The sequence below is a fragment of the Pseudonaja textilis genome, chromosome 2 (genome assembly GCF_049901715.1).
Source record: "Pseudonaja textilis isolate UNSWEBS1 chromosome 2, rPseTex1.2, whole genome shotgun sequence".
In the NCBI taxonomy this organism is placed as follows: Eukaryota; Metazoa; Chordata; class Lepidosauria; order Squamata; family Elapidae; genus Pseudonaja; species Pseudonaja textilis.
Genome location: NC_141991.1, coordinates 230,265,551 through 230,284,112, shown reverse-complemented (window position 1 = coordinate 230,284,112; position 18,562 = coordinate 230,265,551). Strand labels below are relative to the sequence as shown.

The 18,562-nt window shown below is 38.9% G+C and overlaps 1 protein-coding gene across 3 annotated transcripts in view; it reads right to left on the bottom strand.

Moving 5' to 3' along the window:
* ELOVL7 (ELOVL fatty acid elongase 7) overlaps positions 1-18,562 on the bottom strand; it is a 53,803-nt gene that overhangs the window by 13,163 nt on the left and 22,078 nt on the right. For all 3 annotated transcript variants that reach the window (XM_087927245.1, XM_087927246.1, XM_087927247.1), the window contains exons 2-6: positions 14,181-14,311; positions 8,171-8,361; positions 7,130-7,210; positions 6,366-6,422; positions 3,269-3,374 (exon numbers count right to left, since the gene is read on the bottom strand). In XM_087927245.1, coding sequence (XP_087783371.1) covers positions 3,269-3,374; positions 6,366-6,422; positions 7,130-7,210; positions 8,171-8,361; positions 14,181-14,244 — 499 coding nt within the window. In that variant the 5' untranslated portion in view covers positions 14,245-14,311. The remainder of the gene's footprint in view (positions 1-3,268; positions 3,375-6,365; positions 6,423-7,129; positions 7,211-8,170; positions 8,362-14,180; positions 14,312-18,562) is intronic.

Genomic DNA, 18,562 nt, shown 5'->3' with positions numbered 1-18,562 from the left:
GGTGGGCCAAAACAGCAGCAGACATAGAACCGGTTCTATGTATGCTCTCTGTCTGCTGCTCTTTAGAACTACCGGTTCTACAGAGGTGGACAAAACCGATAGAATCCCACCCTAGATCATAATCAAGATAAGGAATGAGAGAGTAAAGCAATTTCTCCCTCATCTCAGCCTTCTCTAAATTTTATGCTGTTAATTGGTTACTGACCACAATCAGTTATTTATTTATTCAGGCAGATTAGTTCAGCCTAACGCTTTCTAAAGCTAAGGCAGGTGTTAATTTCATATAGTAAGTTTCAAAGGAAAGTCATTTGCTAGGAGTCTTGAGATTTTAGTTTTATTGCACAAATTTGATCTTCTTCCATTAAGCTTTGCTTCCTTCCCTAGGAAATTGTACAGGTGAAACGCAAAAAATTAGAATATTGTGCAAAAGTTCATTTATTTCAGTAATGCAACTTAAAAGGTGAAACTCATATATGAGATAGACTCATTACATGCAAAGCAAGATATTTCAAGCTGTGATTTATCATAATGGTGATGATGATGGCTTATAGCTCATGAAAACCCCAAATCCACAATCTCAGAAAATTAGAATATTACATGCAATCAATAAAACAAGGATTGTACATAGAACAATATTGGACCTCTGAAAAGTATAAGCATGCATATGTACTCAGTACTTGGTGTGGGCCCTTTTTGCAGCAATTACTGCCTCAGTGCAGCGTGGCATGGAAGCTATCAGCCTGTGGCACTGCTGAGGTGTTATGGAAGACCAGGATGCTTCAATAGCAGCCTTCAGCTCTTCTGCATTGTTCGGTCTCATGTCTCTCATCTTTCTCTTGGCAATGCCCCATAGATTCTTTATGGGGTTCAGGTCAGGTGAGTCTGCTGGCCAATCAAGCACAGTAATCCCACGGTCATAGAACCAGGTTTTGGTGCTTTTGGCAATGTGGGCAGGTGCCAAATCCTGCTGGAAAATGAAGTCAGCATCCCCTAAAGCTCGTCTGCGGAAGGAAGCATGCAGTGCTCCAAAAATCTCCTGGTAGACGGCTGCGTTGACCCTGGACTTCATGAAGCACATTGGATCAACACCAGCACATGACATGGCTCCCCAAATCAACACAGACTGTGGAAACTTCACACTGGACTTCAAGCATCTTTCAGTGTGTGCCTCTCCATTCTTCCTCCAGACTCTGGGTCCTTGGTTTCCAAATGAGATGCAAAAGTTGCTCTCATCAGAAAAAAGGACTTTGGACCACTGAACAACAAACAAGCTTGTGTTTCTTTAGCCCAGGTAAGACACTGCTGACGTTGTTTGTTGTTCAGGAGCGGCTTGACAAGAGGAATACGACATTTGAAGCCCATATCCATGATCTGTCTGTGTGTGGTGGCTCTTGATGCACTGACTCCAGCTTCAGTCCACACCTTGTGAAAGTCCCCAACACTTTTGAATGGCTTTTTCCTGACAGTCCTCTCCAGGCTGCGGTCATCCCTGCTGCTTGTGCACCTTTTTCTTCCACAATTTTCCCTTCCACATAACTTTCTATTAATGTGCTTTGATACAGCAGTTTGGGAACATTCAACTTCTTTTGCAATCACCTTTTGAGGCTTTCCCTCCTTATGGAGGGTGTCAATTACAGTTTTCTGTACAACTGTCAGGTCAGCAGTCTTTCCCATGATTGTGATTCCTACTGAACCAGAATGAGAGACCATTTAAAGGCCCAGGAACCCTTTGCAGGTGTTATGGCTTAATTAGATGATTAGAGTGGGATACTTTGAGCCTAGAATATTGAACCTTTTCATAATATTCTAATTTTCTGAGATTGTGGATTTGGGGTTTTCATGAGCTGTAAACCATAATCATCTGAATTATGACAAATCACGGCTTGAACTATTTTGCTTTGTGTGTAATGAGTCTATCTCATATATTAGTTTCACCTTTTAAGTTGCATTACTGAAATAAATAAACTTTTGCACGATATTCTAATTTTTCGAGTTTCACGGTATATCATAATGTGGATGTCTCATATTGTATTAAACCTAAAGGATGATTTATTTAATAAACCATAGATAAATAGCAGTTTATTGAGTAATATAAACCCAATCACAAAAATTTGCAACTCAAAATTTTTCCATACTGGTTACTAAAATATATGAATAACTATATGCTTTGATAAGGAAGGATAAACTTGATATTTATGTTGAAGGAAAGACAGAGTATGAGTTGATTTGAGCTGATTATTATGCAGCCAATAATAATCTTTCTCATTATCTTGTCTGAATATCATTATCAGTTTGCTAATACAAAAATAATTATTTAGAAATCTATCGGGTCATAATACTATTCTGCCTCTTGAAAATGTGGGTGGGACCCTGTCCTCCCTCCTTATTCCCTATGAACAATGCATAAGGAAGAAGGTAGGCATAAACATATTTTCTGACTTGCCTAATTTCTGCTCTCTTTTATTACTTCCTTTGTCATAATGCCAGAATTAAAGAGTAGGAAAGGAGGACAGGAAGTCAAGGAGCTTTCTAGCTGGAGAACTCATTCCCTTATTTTTCATAGACACTCTAGTACACAGGTGTCAAACTCATGTTGTCACGGCATCACATGACGTGTTGGGACTTTTCCCCACTTTGCTAAATCAGGAGTGGGTGGAGCCAGCATATGACGCATCCAGTCTATGGGCCGCAAGTTTGACACCCCTGCTCCAGTAAGACAACAGAATTGCCTCTTCCGGTTCTATGTGAAGAGATAGTCATTCTTTGTTTCATCTTTTCTTTCAAACAAGCTTTCCTCAAAAAAGAAAGCAGTAGTATCATTAGGGACATTTTCTCAAATATTCATTATCACTACATGAAGTTCACCTTGTTTGTATATGATTTTAAGGGGGGTGGTGGAAGCAGGTTTCAAATACTCTTTATACTGTTTGACATACAGTTTTTGCTTTTCTCTATCCTCCCTGTCCTCATTTTTTTGCTATTAAGAACTTCAAGGATTTATAGATTTCAGCTTAATTATGGGTTTGCTGATGCTTTGATTTGGCTCACAATAGATCTTGCACCTGAATAACCTGATACAAACTAAAAGAAAAAGACAGATTTTTCAACAGCTAAGTAAACTACCTAGAGTCCAAATGCACCAAAAAAATAAATAAATGGAATACCTAGTTTTGGATTTGGCCAAGTGTGGACACAACTCCTCCCAGCCCACAAAACTCTGTATTTATTTAAAGGCAACCTTCAACTTGAAATCTGAAGTTTTGAATACCTGGAGCAAATTTGACTCCGAACCACCAAGTGAATGGCATGATTGAATGATGAAAGACATGTAAGAATGTCACCTGGGCATTCTTTTTTCGAAGGACAAAGAAGATCTGAAATGAATCATATTTAAAATGAGCAACGTGAATAAAAAGGCCAGTATAACATATTTAAAAGTTTGTTATCTAATTTACATTTTACAGATGAAAATAAATTACAAACATTAGCATACCTGCAAAAATCAAAGTAATTTGTTCAAAATAAAAGAAGCTGATTTAGACCAAGTCAGGCTATTGGTCCCTCTAACAAGTATTGTCTCCTTTTAATCATAATTTTCTACAATATCTGGCAGAGGTCATTCCCAGCACTAGCTATTAAAAACCTACAATTTTGCTGATTCTACAGCATCTAGAATCCACCCCACCTCCAGTCAGCCGTAGAGGCTAGTGCTACTGGGAATTATGGCCATTCACATGCTGAACCATACAGTATATTCTGTCCATTATAGAAATCATATGCCCTACAATAGAGTCACGGCCCCACCTAAAAATGCTTGAAATAGTGCATGTGAATCATAAATCTATGATATAGAACTCCAGTTCAAAACAACTTTGTAAGTCTGGGTAACTGGCTTGGGAAATAAAATTGGAAAGATTGTTTCACATTAACACAGAACCAAAGGATCTTCTAGAAGTCTTTGGGTCTCTCTTTTATATTGTATTCTTTCTTTAGGAAACCCCAAGGCCTACAATAGGCTGGTAATAGTTTTCTCTCCAAGAACAGAGGGAAAGAGCATCAATGAATTTCAGAGCACCTAGAGAAAATGCACACACAAACAGGGAGAGAGAGGGAGGGAGGGAGGGGAGGGAGAGAGCGCGAGACAGAAGTTCAGATTACATCCTTTTGTGTCTTACTAAAGAGATTGTCTTTGCATATGATTGTTCTGTATTGTTTCAGGTTATGCTCTATCAATAACTGAAATATTTTTCAATGCATAGTTTCTACAAACTTTTATGTTCAGAAATTATTCTGTCAACTTCTTGGGTTTTAGTTCAGGGCTCAAACACAGACTTTGATTGCACAATTTGTTTCTTCCCGACTCTAATATTAGATACAAGACTTAGATTGGGTGTCAGCAACCCACAGCTCCAGAGCTGCATGTGGCTCCTTGGGCCCTCTGCTGTGGCTCCCTGTCCCATCACTGGCTGGCCCCATCCCTCTCCCTCCTCTCCCTCGCCTGGCCTGAGAAGGCAAGGGCGATGGTAGGGGATGGAGAAGCAGCCAGGGCTGATTCTCTGGCGTCTCACTCTTGTTGGAGTTTCTTCCAGCTCTTGTTGGTGCTGGATATGTCTCAGTCGCTTGGGGCTGGTGGGGTGGGAATAGAAGGATGAGACAACAGGGGAACAGGCCCACAGAGCCCAGCTGCGGCTTTAAGCATCTCAGGACAGCGGGTCAGGCTCAGAGAAAGCCGAAGTACCAAAGATGCTTGCCAATCAGCCGGTTCCTCATCCTGTGTCTCTGTGTGTGTTTATCTCTCTCTTGTGCACTCTGTCTCTGCGTCTCTTCTCTTTCTCTCAGAAAGCCAAGGCTGGGCCAAGCCAGAGACCTCTCCTCGGGGCTCTTTGCTACTCCTTTTCTTTCTTCTTTCTGGAAATCCGAGCTGGCTGAGGAATGAACAGGAACCATGGCAGAGGCTTCCCTTCGGACGACCCTCCTCCTCCTCAATTCCTTCTCCTCTCGCAACCCCCTGGCTGGCTGTGGCAGGGCTGGGAGGGTGCACACACATATGCGCACCCTCCCGGCCCCGCCACAGCACTGCTGAGCCCACTTGCAAACTCCGCTGAGCGTGGCGCCAATCGTTTTGCTCGTGCATCCCTCCACAGATGCAAGTGCTGCCTGCTCTGCTCTTGCCAGGTGGAGGCAGGACTCTGCCCTGCTGCCTCCCAGCTGTAGAGGTACATTTGTTTGCTTGCTGGCTGCCTCCAAGGTGGGAGCTGCACTCAGGCTGCCTGGGTCCCCACCACGGGGGGAGAGAGGGAGAGAAAAGGGGTGGTGGTCTCTCCCTGATAGGATCCGGTTGGAGTTGTCTTATTTTGCATAGATCTCCAACATTTGGCTTTTCCTGCCAGCTTCCACTCCCCCTCCACAGCCCACGTGGTTGGATTCACACAACATGTGAAGCTGGGAAGGAGACCACGGATGGCTGAATGGATGGATGCATGGATAGATGAGGAGATAGATAGATAGATGGATTCAGAGATGGATAAATAGAGGGAGGGAGGGAAGGATGCAGGATAGATGGATGCAGAGATGAAGGGATGGATGGAGGGATAGATAGAGGGATGGGTGGAGGGAAAGATAGATGGAGAGAAGCAGGGATAGATAGAAGGAGGGATAGATAGAGGGAGGGGTGAATGGATGGAGGGATAGATTGGGGGATAGATGAATAGAGAAGGAGGGAGGGGGTGGATGGATGAATTGATGGATGGATGGATGGATGGTGGGATAGATAGATAAATAGATAGGGGGAGGAATGCAGGGATGGATAGATGAAGTGAGGGAGGGAGGAATTCAGGGATGGAGGGATAGATAGATAGGGAGGAAGGGGAATGAAGAGAGAGAGAGAGAGAGAGGGATAGATGGTGGGAGGGAGGGATAGGTAGATTCAGAGCACTTTTAGAGGTATTAATAATGCAGGTCCCAGAAATCACAGCCAGCATAGTTTGGAATTCTGAAACTTGAGTCCAAGGATATCTGAAGAGCTAAGTTTGAAGACTGGACTGAACTTTCTATCAATTAAATCTACAGATATGGTTAAAGCACAGCATCATTATTATGAATAAGTAATGAGCAGATCTTGACATAGTCGTTTTCAGTGAGAGACGGAAAGTAAGAAACTAAGCTGTCTGATTTTCCATACCAATTAGTCTATAATATCCAGAAAGTTTTCACCCATTCAGTAGAATCAACCTAACATTTCTTCCAATGATGACAATACTCAATATTTAAAGAAATGCCTGAAATATATCATATTGTTTATAAATCAGTCTTCTATTATGTACATAGACCAGAATATATTTATTAAACTATATAATCATACTCACAGTGTCTAGCAACTCAATGAATTTGGAAAAATAATACAACCAGCAGACACGAACCATCTATAAAGAGCAAAAACATTGAGCATTCAATATTGTATGAAAATGCTCCATTTTATTAAGCATGATGAATGTTTTATACACACGGCATTAAACTGACTTCAACACTTTTGTAGGAAAACTTAAATATCCCTATATGATTATATTTGAGGCAGAAGTAAGTAGAATCTAGTGAAGCCTCTAAAACAGCGGTTTCCAACCTTTCTGGCTTTGCAGACTGGCCTGGGCAGGGGGAGAGGGATGAGTCCATGCAAGCAGTAGGCACGTGCACATAAATGGAGCTGCACACATGCGCTCACCAGCCCGCAAGTGGACCTGCATGCCCATGCCCGCCACTTCCATGGTCTGGTTCTGAACGGCTTGCAGCCTGGTAGTAGCCTGCAGCCTGGCGGGTTGGATACCTTTGATCTAAAAGAAAAACGCAGCTACATAATTGATGGACTGATAATGTGCCATCAAGTCATTTTTTTGCTCCAACAATCATGAAGTTACATAAACAGGATTTGTTTATTTTGTTTTAGAAATTTCCATAAGCCTAAATAAAAGTCACCTCTTCCTTTATATTAAATTGAATAGACTTCTAACTGGTCTGGTCCTATTTCATGGGTTTTACAAACTCAGTCCCTTGGAACACTTTCGGATGAGAAATACAGCAGAAAGACCAGAGATAGCCCTAATTTGGATTACAACAGTATCATTACAATACTCACTCTGAGAGCCTGAGGTGACCTGGAATAGTCAACTATATCACAGCGAAATGTGTAGCCTGTAGCCCAGCCAGACATGAGGAACTAGAAGAAAAGAATTTAATGTAATATTTAGTTTTTACAAATCATTGGATTGCATAAATAATTACAGTAAGAAGTAACTACACCATACACAGCACTGACGAATACTATAAAAGTTTCAAGGAAGTGCTTTTTATGTATAGATGAACTTTATTTTTAACCGAATAAACTATAAATGGCTGACTTCATACAATCCATTAATGTAAAAACAAATCTTATTATAGTTTAGTGTGACATGTACACTCAGCCTGAATTGCATGTATAAAGCTGATTTTCTTCCAAACAATGCCTTCAAATGGGTAAAATTTAATTCTCAAATGGATAAGAAGTAAAATGTGTTCAAGGCAAAACAAAGTCCAGTTGCCTTTTGAAAAAGCACCTTTGGAACTACGAGGGGACATATGTAATTTGAAACAAGGAAATTTTTATTTAAGTTAGGTCCCACAATATTTTTCCCAAAAATATTTTGGCCTAGAATATCAAAGACCCAAGTTTGCTTAGTCTTTATAAGCAATGGGTATTCCAGAGTTAGTATAACATTATCACTTTAATGTGATCAAGACAGAAATAATTAAATATATGACTGCATTACAATCCTATAAATTGCATTTAATTATATTTTTTATTCAGGTAGAAATTAATTTTCTTTTTTGTTCCACTCTTGGCTTATTTGTTTTTGGAGTAGTCCCTAGCTTGTTGTACCCAAAGCTATTCACAACACCAAATATAAGATTGTGGTAAAAGAAAAGAGTAGACAATACTCATTTTATAAGCCTTGATCATATCTCATGGAGATTGAGCCAAGAAGTTCAAACCATACTGAGAAACTAAAATGTAGTCCTTGATTTCAAAAGTATTTCTGTATACCTAAGTTACATTTCTCTTCACATCACAAAATCATTAATATTTCAGGGGAATCTTTTGTAGCTCTCTATTAGAACAAATTAGCAATCTTCTACTTACCTCATATGTCATATAAATTGAAAGAGCCACTATGCCAAAGTTATAAAAAAACATTATTTGCCTCAAATCAAAAGGCTTTCTATTCTCCATGATTTTTGGTCCTAGACTAGTGACAATATATATATAACTTGCAATAATAAATGTTTGTGGAAAAGGTGAAGACATGAGTAGGTAGCCATCAACTCGTGGATCTGGAAAAGAGATATTAAAATGTATTTTAATATTTGTAGATTTTTGACTTAAATAACAAGCATATTCTTTAACCTAAATGATTGCCTACCTTGAACAGGCTGTTTACTTGTTCAACAGCACAGGTTTTTTTTTTATCTTAAGCTTCTTGTTTGCTTTACATAAAAGTTTCACATATACATTACACAAAGGCTTCTCATTTAGCCAAAGCTAAAACCATAACTGTTAACATTATTAAAATATTTATATGAATGTACAAATTGCCTATGTTCATGAGATTAAAACTAGAAGAAACAGTGGTTAAATATTTTTCCTCTCTCATAAATGTATTCTATTAATTTAGCAATATTTGCTACCTCATGTAGATCCTTAAGATCTAGGTAAAAGTTCATCTCTATCTAATCAATAGTTTTCAATACAAAAATGAATTCATAGAGTTCATGATATTCTTTGAGCTTAGAGGTTTGCTTGCAGACATTTTACTACCCAACTAGATAACATTATCAGCACATTAAGAATTCAATAGTTCAACTCTAACCTACATGTATTCTCTTTTATTGGAAAAATTGATTCATCTACCGTGTTTCTCACAAAATAAGGCCGGGCCTTATTTTTTTTTTGACCCCTGAAAAAATGGCTAGGCCGTCTTTTCAGGGGTGACTTAATTTCCTCCCCCACCTAGAGCAGCCCATATGTACGTACTTCTCCACGAGGCCATTTTTATCGGCCAACAAAAGCTCCCTGAAGGCAGAGTCCCCAGCCTCTTTGGGCGAGGCGTGGCTGCCCGTGTCCCCTCACCATTAGGCAGTGTCTTTCAGGCGATGGAAGCTCCCCAAGGGCTGTCACCAGCCACTTTGATCAGCTGGTAGAAGCAGCCTCACGGCGAGGAGAGTGTGTGTGTGCGCTCACCCCGAGGCCACTTCTACCAGCTGATGACTGCCCTTGGGGAGCTTCCATCACCCGAAAGACACTGCCTAATGGCAAGGGGACACGGGCAGCCATGCCTTGCCCCAAAGTGGCTGGGGATTCTGCCTTCAAGGGAGCTTTCGTCAGCCAATAGAAGCAGCTTCGCGGCGAGGAGAGTGTTTGTGTGCACTCGCCCCGAGGCCGTTTCTACTGGCCAATCGAAGTGGCTGGTGACTGCCCTTGGGGAGCTTCCATTGCCCAAAAGACACTGCCTAATGGCAAGGGAACATGGGCAGCCATGCCTCGCCCCGAAGCGGCTGGGAACTCTGCCTTCAAGGGAGCTTTCGTCGGCCGATAGAAGCAGCTTCGCGGCAAGGGGAGTGTGTGTGTCCGCTCACCCCTAGGCCGCTTCTACCAGCCGATCGAAGTGGCTAGTGATTGCCCTTGGGGAGCTTCCATCGCCTGAAAGACACTGCCTAATGGCGAGGGGACACGGACAGCCATGCCTCACCCCGAAGCGGCTGGGGACTCTGCCTTCAGGGAGCTTCTATTGGCTGATGTTCTATCGGTATTCTAGCCTAGGCTATCTGCAGGGCACTCCTAAAGGCAAGTTTTCTCTCCACCCACCCCCACCCTTCCCCCCCATTTCTCTTCACCTCATGTAGTTCTAAAGAACAATGTGAGAAATGGCGGGGAAATGCATGGATTAAATAGGCCTACATTTTGGGGGTGGGGCTTAATTTCACCTCATGCCTAGAAATCATGCTGGGCCTTCCTATTGGTGGAGGCCATATTGTTGGAGAAACATGGTATGTTGTCAATGTATGAGGTGTTCTAGCATAGGTTACCAACAGTTAAAATGCAGATAATTTCACTTCTGTTTAATAGATCTGGAATGATATTCAAATAAAACATGGCTTTTATGTCTCCATTTATATCATGGTAAATTTTCACCAGTTGTCATGGTAAATTTTCATCAATTGTGGAAAATCTTCTGATAATTTTCTTTGATATAAAAGTTGGCCAGCCAGAGAAAAAATGAATTTAAGAGTAAAAAAGAACAATACTCGACAGGTTGAAAAAGAGGTCAATGTTTGTCATGGAGGCATGTTGGGTAAAAAGGAATATCGCAATGCTTTCCCAGCTGAATCTCTCCCAATATGTTGGATTTCAAATCCCAGAATTCCTAGTCAATATGGCTTTAATCTACTGAAGATTAATCTAAAGAACATCAGGCAAATAGAAATGAAATCATGGCAGATAGTTATATTTTCAACTTATTCTGTCACAATTGTGGCAATACAATGAAAACCTTGGAAAGAAATACTGAATCTTCCCATCATATATGCTGACCAATGTCCATAAAGAAATATTTTAAGAAAATATTAACTTAAACAGATTATGGGATATCAAAGTTGCTACACCTTCAGTACTATTCAAATCCAATACTATTTGTAAACAAACGGCATTATAAATAAGTATTGGGGGGGGAGGGTGGATGACCAGAACAAGGACAAGAAAATCCTAATCACAGAAACCATTGGAATTTTAACTAGTTTCACACATCACACACAATTATTTTATGTCTTAGCCCAACATGTAAATCCAGCCAGTATCAAATGGAGGAAAAGTTGTTAAAGATAAAAACATCAGAAAAGATGAAGACATTGTAGATAGTATTTAATAAAAAGAAAGTTGACTGGATTTGGGTTGTTCCGCGGGTTTTCTCTTTTCTAGTTTTCTTATCTAAAGCATATTTTAAATAACTGTAGAAATAAATTATGCTTTCATTCCTCGTTCTAATGCTATAATTCTCATCACACTTTAATATCTGCTACATTAAACCTATATATAATATTTCAATCTTTCTGAATCCAAATGTCTTTTATCCTGAATTCTGAAACCTAAAATCACTACCCCATCCTTCAACTCTCTTTGGCTGTTGGCCAAGGTACTCCTCATTCTGAAGCCATCTAAACCTTATTCCAAACATGGCTAGTACTGTTGAGAAAGCAATTGATTCATCCTAATGGGAATTCAGAAAAAGTTTCCACAAATGTTGCTCCATGCTTTAAATTGACAAAGACTATACATTTTCCTATACAGAGTATTCCTTCTATAAAGCCTATTATATCAGAACACTTTTCTCTTTGAAGTTTTAAGTTTTAATGACAAAAGGCCATTGATCAGCAGGAACATTTAGTTCTGTATTGTGACGCTATTTCAGAAAATAAAAATTGCCATGTGTTCTCAATATGTAGATTAGCTTCTTTATTTCAGTTCTTTCACAAGGTTTCATAAGCTACTGAGGGCCACTTGTTATTTTGCCAAAATGCACCAATAGTTATCAATTCAGTGGCTAAAAACTGATTCATGGATGAATGTGAATAAGTACTAAAACAATAGCAGTGCAATATTTAGTTTATGCATGCTTTTAAAAATCAAGGCAATAAAGGAATATCAGAATGCAATCATTGTCATTAATTTATTTGCTAAAACATGTAAACTCCCATACTTCCAAAAACAAAACTATTTATATATTTTGGATATAAAAATTTCCTGTTCCACTGTGTTCATCTTTCTCATTTTCTGAATGAATGTTTAGTAGTGGGGCACGAGACTTATTAGAAAATGCCAGGGTTAGATTCAGCATATTGATGTGGCTCCTTAAAGGATACTACTGGTTGATAGTGAAAAAGGAGAAAGAAGTCAACACCTTACATTGCCTTATCTTATTCACTGGGAATAAGAGTGGGAGTTCTGGTGGCACAGTGGTTAGAATACACGATTGCAGGCTAACTATATCCACATCCAGAAGTTCAATCCTGATTGGCTAAAGGTTGACTTAGCCTTCCATCCTTCTGAGGTTGGTAAAATGAGGAACCAGATTGTTGACTCTGTAAACCACCCAGAGAGTGCTGTAAAGCACTATGGGGAGGTATGTAAGTCTACAGGTGAAACTCAAAAAATTAGAATATCATGCAAAAGTTCATTTATTTCAGTAATGCAACTTAAAAGGTGAAACTAATATATAAGATAGACTCATTACATGCAAAGCAAGATAGTTCAAGCCATGATGTGTCATAATTGAAATGATTATGGTTTACAGCTCATGAAAACCCCAAATCCACAATCTCAGAAAATTAGAATATTGTGAAAAGGTTCAATATTCTAGGCTCAAAGTGTCCCATTCTAATCATCTAATTAAGCCATAACACCTGCAAAGGGTTCCTGGACCTTTAAATGGTCTCTCATTCTGGTTCAGTAGGAATCACAATCATGGGAAAGACTGCTGACCTGAAAGTTGTGCAAACCTTCAATGACACCCTCCATAAGGAGGGAAAGCCTCAAAAGATAATTGCAAATGAAGTTGGATGTTCCCAAAGTGCTGTATCAAAGCACATTAATAGAAAGTTATGTGGAAGGGAAAAGTGTGGAAGAAAAAGGTGCACAAGCAGCAGGGATGACCGCATCCTGGAGAGGACTGTCAGGAAAAGGCTATTCAAGTGTTGGGGACTTTCACAAAGAATGGACTGAGGCTGGAGTCAGTGCATCAAGAGCCCCCACACACAGACGAATCCTGGACATGGGCTTCAAATGTCATATTCCTCTTGTCAAGCCGCTCCTGAACAACAAACAATGTCAGAAGCGTCTTACCTGGGCTAAAGAAAAATGGAACTGGTCTGTTGCTCAGTGGTCCAAAGTCCTCTTTTCTGATGAGAGCAACTTTTGCATCTCATTTGGAAACCAAGGAACCAGAGTCTGGAGGAAGAATGGAGAGGCATACACTGAAAGATGCTTGAAGTCCAGTATGAAGTTTCCACAGTCTGTGTTGATTTGGGGAGCCATGTCATCTGCTGGTGTTGGTCCACTGTGCTTCATTAAGTCCAAGGTTAATGCAGCCATCTACCAGGAGATTTTGGAGCACTTCATGCTTCCTTCTGCAGATGAGCTTTATGGGAATGCTGACTTCATTTTCCAGCAGGACTTGGCACCTGCCCACATTGCCAAAAGCACCAAAACCTGGTTCAATGACCGTGGGATTACTGTGCTTGATTGGCCAGCAAACTCGCCTGACTTGAACCCCATAGAGAATCTATGGGGTATTGCCAAGAGAAAGATAAGAGACATGAGCCCTAACAATGCAGAAGAGCTGAAGGCCGCTATTGAGGCATCCTGGTCTTCCATAACACCTCAGCAGTGCCACAGGCTGATAGCTTCCATGCCACGCTGCATTGAGGCAGTAATTGCTGCAAAAAGGGCCCACACCAACTACTGAGTACATATGCATGCTTATACTTTTCAGAGGTCCAATATTGTTCTATGTACAATCCTTGTTTTATTGATTGCATGTAATATTCTAATTTTCTGAGATTGTGGATTGGGGTTTTCATCAGCTGAAAGCCATCATCATCACAATTATGACAAATCATGGCTTGAACTATCTTGCTTTGCATATAAGGAATCTATCTCATATATTAGTTTTACCTTTTAAGTTGCATTACTGAAATAAATGAACTCTTGCACGATATTCTAATTTTTCGAGTTTCACCTGTAAATGCTATTGTTATAACATGCTAGTTAGATCATTTTAACATCCTTACATTAATTATTCTTTCATTTTCAGCTTAATGCCATAGCACAACTCTTAACTAGAATCTTTTAAAAATATATAAATTCCATTTCCCATTTCTCAAAAACAATGTTAAAATATATACTGAAGTAGCATCTTTTAAAAAAAGTACAATATGTGCAAATAGAATATGCTAAGAATGAAGAAATTTGTGAAGAACTAAGTTTAACTACTCTCACAGTCTTCATGTTTATGTATTATTTATGCATAAGTTGTTATATGCTTAAATTATAATGAGATACATTACACAATTAAGGGAATGTTATCAAGAACAGGTCATACCGGCATCTTTAATCCAATCATCATAAATCAGTACAGCCTTCGAAGTTAAATTATTAAATGCCATTTTCACAGAATTGCATAGGATTCAGGATTCTTCCTGAAGGCAAGTAGGATACTGTACGTTATGAAATCTGTAAGAAAAAAAAAGAACGGTAGTCTTTTCAGAATTTAGAAAACCAAGTAGATGATTGTTATGGATTTACAATATTTGCATATTATCATTTTCTGCTTTAAAGTAGTTTATTCCCCATGTGTGATGACCCAGGGTGAGCTACAAAAGGAATAAAGCCCCCAAAACAGGTAAAGTCCCTTTAATTCCTTCAACTTGGCTTCAAAGGTACAAATATCATTGAATGGAGAAAAAACTCCCCCACAAACAGTTGCAAAAAGGAAGAACTTCTGTTCAAACTCAAAATACATATAAATTATAAACAGAAAAAAAACAACACAAACCACACTTGGGAATTAATGAGAGAAGGCTTGAAGATGTCCACAGATATCGAAATACACACACTGGGAAGGACACCAGAACTCAGCTAAGAACTGACAGGCTAGAAATATTTTCATGCTTTGCTTCCAGCACTGGCCCATGCGCAGTTTGTCCTTTTAAACAGTCCTCAAAGCTGCAGTCCATGAAGACGATCAAGGCCCTTTCCTCCCTCATAGACCACGCCATTCACGTTTCTCCCTTATTCTCTCCTCCCTGCCTGCCCTAAGATGAAGAGGGGATGGACCTGGGTCTTCTTCTGAATGCCCAGCCGGCCTGTGCCCTTCCCCAGTTTCCCCCACAACCGCCAGAGCCACATTCCCATTCCCTGTCAGCTGTTCCTCCTCTCCCTGGGAGTTAGATTCTAACAGGGGCATGACACCATGTAAATAATAGTCACATTATGTTATGTCCTTATGCACCCATGTAAGTAATGTAGTCATGTTATGTTCTGTCCTTATGCACTTAGAAACACAACTCTAAGAATAATTTTCCACAAATAAGCCTTAACTAATGACCAGAACCAAAATGAAGATCAACTTCATGACTGTAACTAAAGCAAAGAACAATTTGAATATTCAAATAATACTATCAATAGTGCTACAACTACAATACACTGAAAACCATTTCTATATTTATCGAACTTGATTTTCCCATTTTTCTCTGCTGAAGTTATGAAGATATTGGGCAACAAAGTTATGAAAATTTAAACACTGTTTTTTCTTATTTATATTTACTTATAAACAATAAAAAAATTCGTTTTGTTCAGGAACATAACTATGATTAAAAATGAAAACTCTCGTAATATGTTTATTTACAGCATGAAATTGATATACCACCTCAATCCTACTTAACTATGCACTCTACAATATATTATACTGATACAATATTAAATATTATAGTATTAACATATATTAAAAGACAGTAGCAATTACACAATAATGCATAAAAATGTGACCAAGTTAATACTTGTTATATTTCAATTTAGTAAATGCTAAGTTTTCTATTGCTATGATAAGGAACAAGAAACTTGCTCCTTTTATTTGTAAATCTTTTAAAATAACATACTTTATACCTTTACTTAAACTACCACTGTTGGAAAAACAATTCTCCAAAAATTAAAGATTTTTCACTATTTGCCAGCAGGTCGCTCTACTGCCTCAGTCCACATAACTTGCTATACAACTTCCATTCAGTGTACATGCCCTCCTAGTACGGCAGTGTATGTGTTTCATCTCATTTTGCATCATTCATTATATATTCTACTGCAATCATTTGGCCTTTCAGTAGTTCACATAAAAAAAAATACAGCAATAACATAATGCTCACTAAAGCATCAATGATAAACTAAAATCAACACTACTGTAACAAATAATTAAAACTCACAGCGCAATGGCACATGCTTATTTATCACAAGCTCTCCACAATAGTTGTTTTTCATATTTTGCAGAAAACCAAAAAAAGGGACAAAACAAATTTCTAGAAGGAATCTTTTCTAGAAGAAAGGTACATCCACAACAAGACAATGGTTGCAAACCTCAGCATGTTTCACCACACAGAAACCATGGACTAGTAGCTGTTTCTTCTGGTATACTTAAATTGGACTGATTCTGACTGAAGAAAATTATCAGTGCAAAACCGAATTGGCCTGTATAGGTTAAAACCAGCACTGGAAGCCAAGAAGAAGTGTAAGTGTAAAATACGGGATTAAATTTGATTCTAGTGATAAGGGTCAACCAACACTCTAATCCTGACAATTCTTTTGGCTATTATTATATAGGGCCTCACTTGGCCCTACTGGAAACCAGCAAATTAGTGATGCCAACTAAATGTGATGTCCCAACTCAATCAAATATCACTAAGTACTTTCCAATCTCCACAAATACCCAGTAATCATATTAACTAGTGCATGCAGCTATAGTCCCCTCATTAGTGATTGTCCCTCAGCGTTAGATTCCCTGTCACATTGTATGTGGGTGTGGCTAGCTGGTTCTTATTTGTTTATGTAATAATTTTTATTCTGCTGTTTTGATTGTACGCTGCCCAGAGTCAGTTTGGAGTTGGGCGATGCCTAAAATGTATAAATTTTCTCTCTCACCCAAGACAGCTATTCCCATTCCACTCATGCTTGGAGTTCTTTGGACGATAGACCTGCCTGAGTTCACCAGCCTTTAAAAGTCAGGGTCCTTGACACACCACCACCACTCATTCTATGCTGAGTAGCCTGGTCCAAAATTCAACCTTTGTTCTCATGCACTCCAATCATTTTCAAATCATCAAATCATCAGTAATTTTCTACAAACTTCCACTGCCTCTGTATGTCCAGGAATACTTATAAATCAGGTTTCTGCTCTCTAACTCATTGATCCATGTAAAGTTAATGCAATTTGGAAAGTGTCCAAATCGACACCAACACTCACCACTTTATTATGTGGCAAGGCAAGGCAAGCTCTCCAAAGATCTCATTTTCAATGGGACATTCTTCTGCAACCTTAATAAGATGTTGGGACAACAGCGATGGACCAAATCTTGCATGACAGTCTTTCAAAAACATTGGCACACTCTACTGATCACTATGTCTTTATCACCTCAAGACACTTAACTGGCAGAGCACTCCAACTGAATACCTGTGCCCAGACAATTTTAATATTTAACATCTTACATTTAGCATCTAAATGCACTTATGCCAGACAGATATCAGGTTAAATATAAACATAATGGAAATCTTTATTTCCATGAACTGTGACCAATCCTAGCTTCTTCTAGATTTAAAAGATTTCTCTATTACTCGTTGATAAATAAGAATTTAAAGCTAGTAGTACCCTCTAAAAGCCTATTTAGTGTAATGGCTAAAGCATTAGGCTAGAACCTGGAGACTGTGAGTTCTAGATGTGGCTTAGATATGAAGCCAGCTGGATGACCTTGGATCATTCTCTCTCTCTCACGCCTACAAGTGGCAATTGGCAAATCATGTTTGAGAAATCTTTCTTGAGAAAGAAAAATGCAGGAGTTTGTCCAGGTAGTTGACAGGAGTCAATGTTTGACTTGAAAGCCCATTACACACACAAACAACAACAACAACAAAAAACACCCCATTCTCTGTACAGATTACTATCACAATACACTACCTACTGTGTACAGTAGTGTTCTATGTACAGATAACTGTGTAGAGATTTCAGTACAGCAAAATCTTCCCATTTTATTGCTATATAATCTTATCATCAGTTTATATAAGAATCATTGTTACCATGTTTAGGCCAATCTTATCATCAGTTTACATAAGCATCTTTACCAAGATTAGGCTAGGTTTCAGACATAAGTTCAGGACAAAACCTTTAGACTGCATAGTCAGTATTTTGATGTTTATCTACTTTACTTTCAGAAAGTATGTTAGTGAGTATATTAGAATCTTAATGAGGGCACATAAAGAAATTCATATGTTAATGAACTCAAAAAATGGGAAGCAATTGATTCTTTACAGAATAGCATTGCTTTCTGCAATCAGTATGCTATTATTAATAGAATATATAACAGAATATATGCTATTATTAATAGAATATATACAACACTTCAGAATGCTTGAAGTATTTTGTTCAACTCAGAAACTTATTGTTCAAGTCAGAAAGTTTTGCTTTGCTTAAGAATCATGTTGAATTTTAAGAGGAATTAAATAAGCTGTTCGCCTTGTTTAGGTTGCACCATACCCTCAGACAGTTTGGGATATGCAGGGACTGGACTATAATGCTCAAAAACAGCACTGTGATCTTTCAAGGAACAACCATTTACATAGGCAAATGATTATAAACAAGATGCACAGATATTTGTTCATCAGCTGAATGGGTCTTCTATTGGATTCTTACTAGAAACATATTTTCATAAGCTGTAAAACTCTATT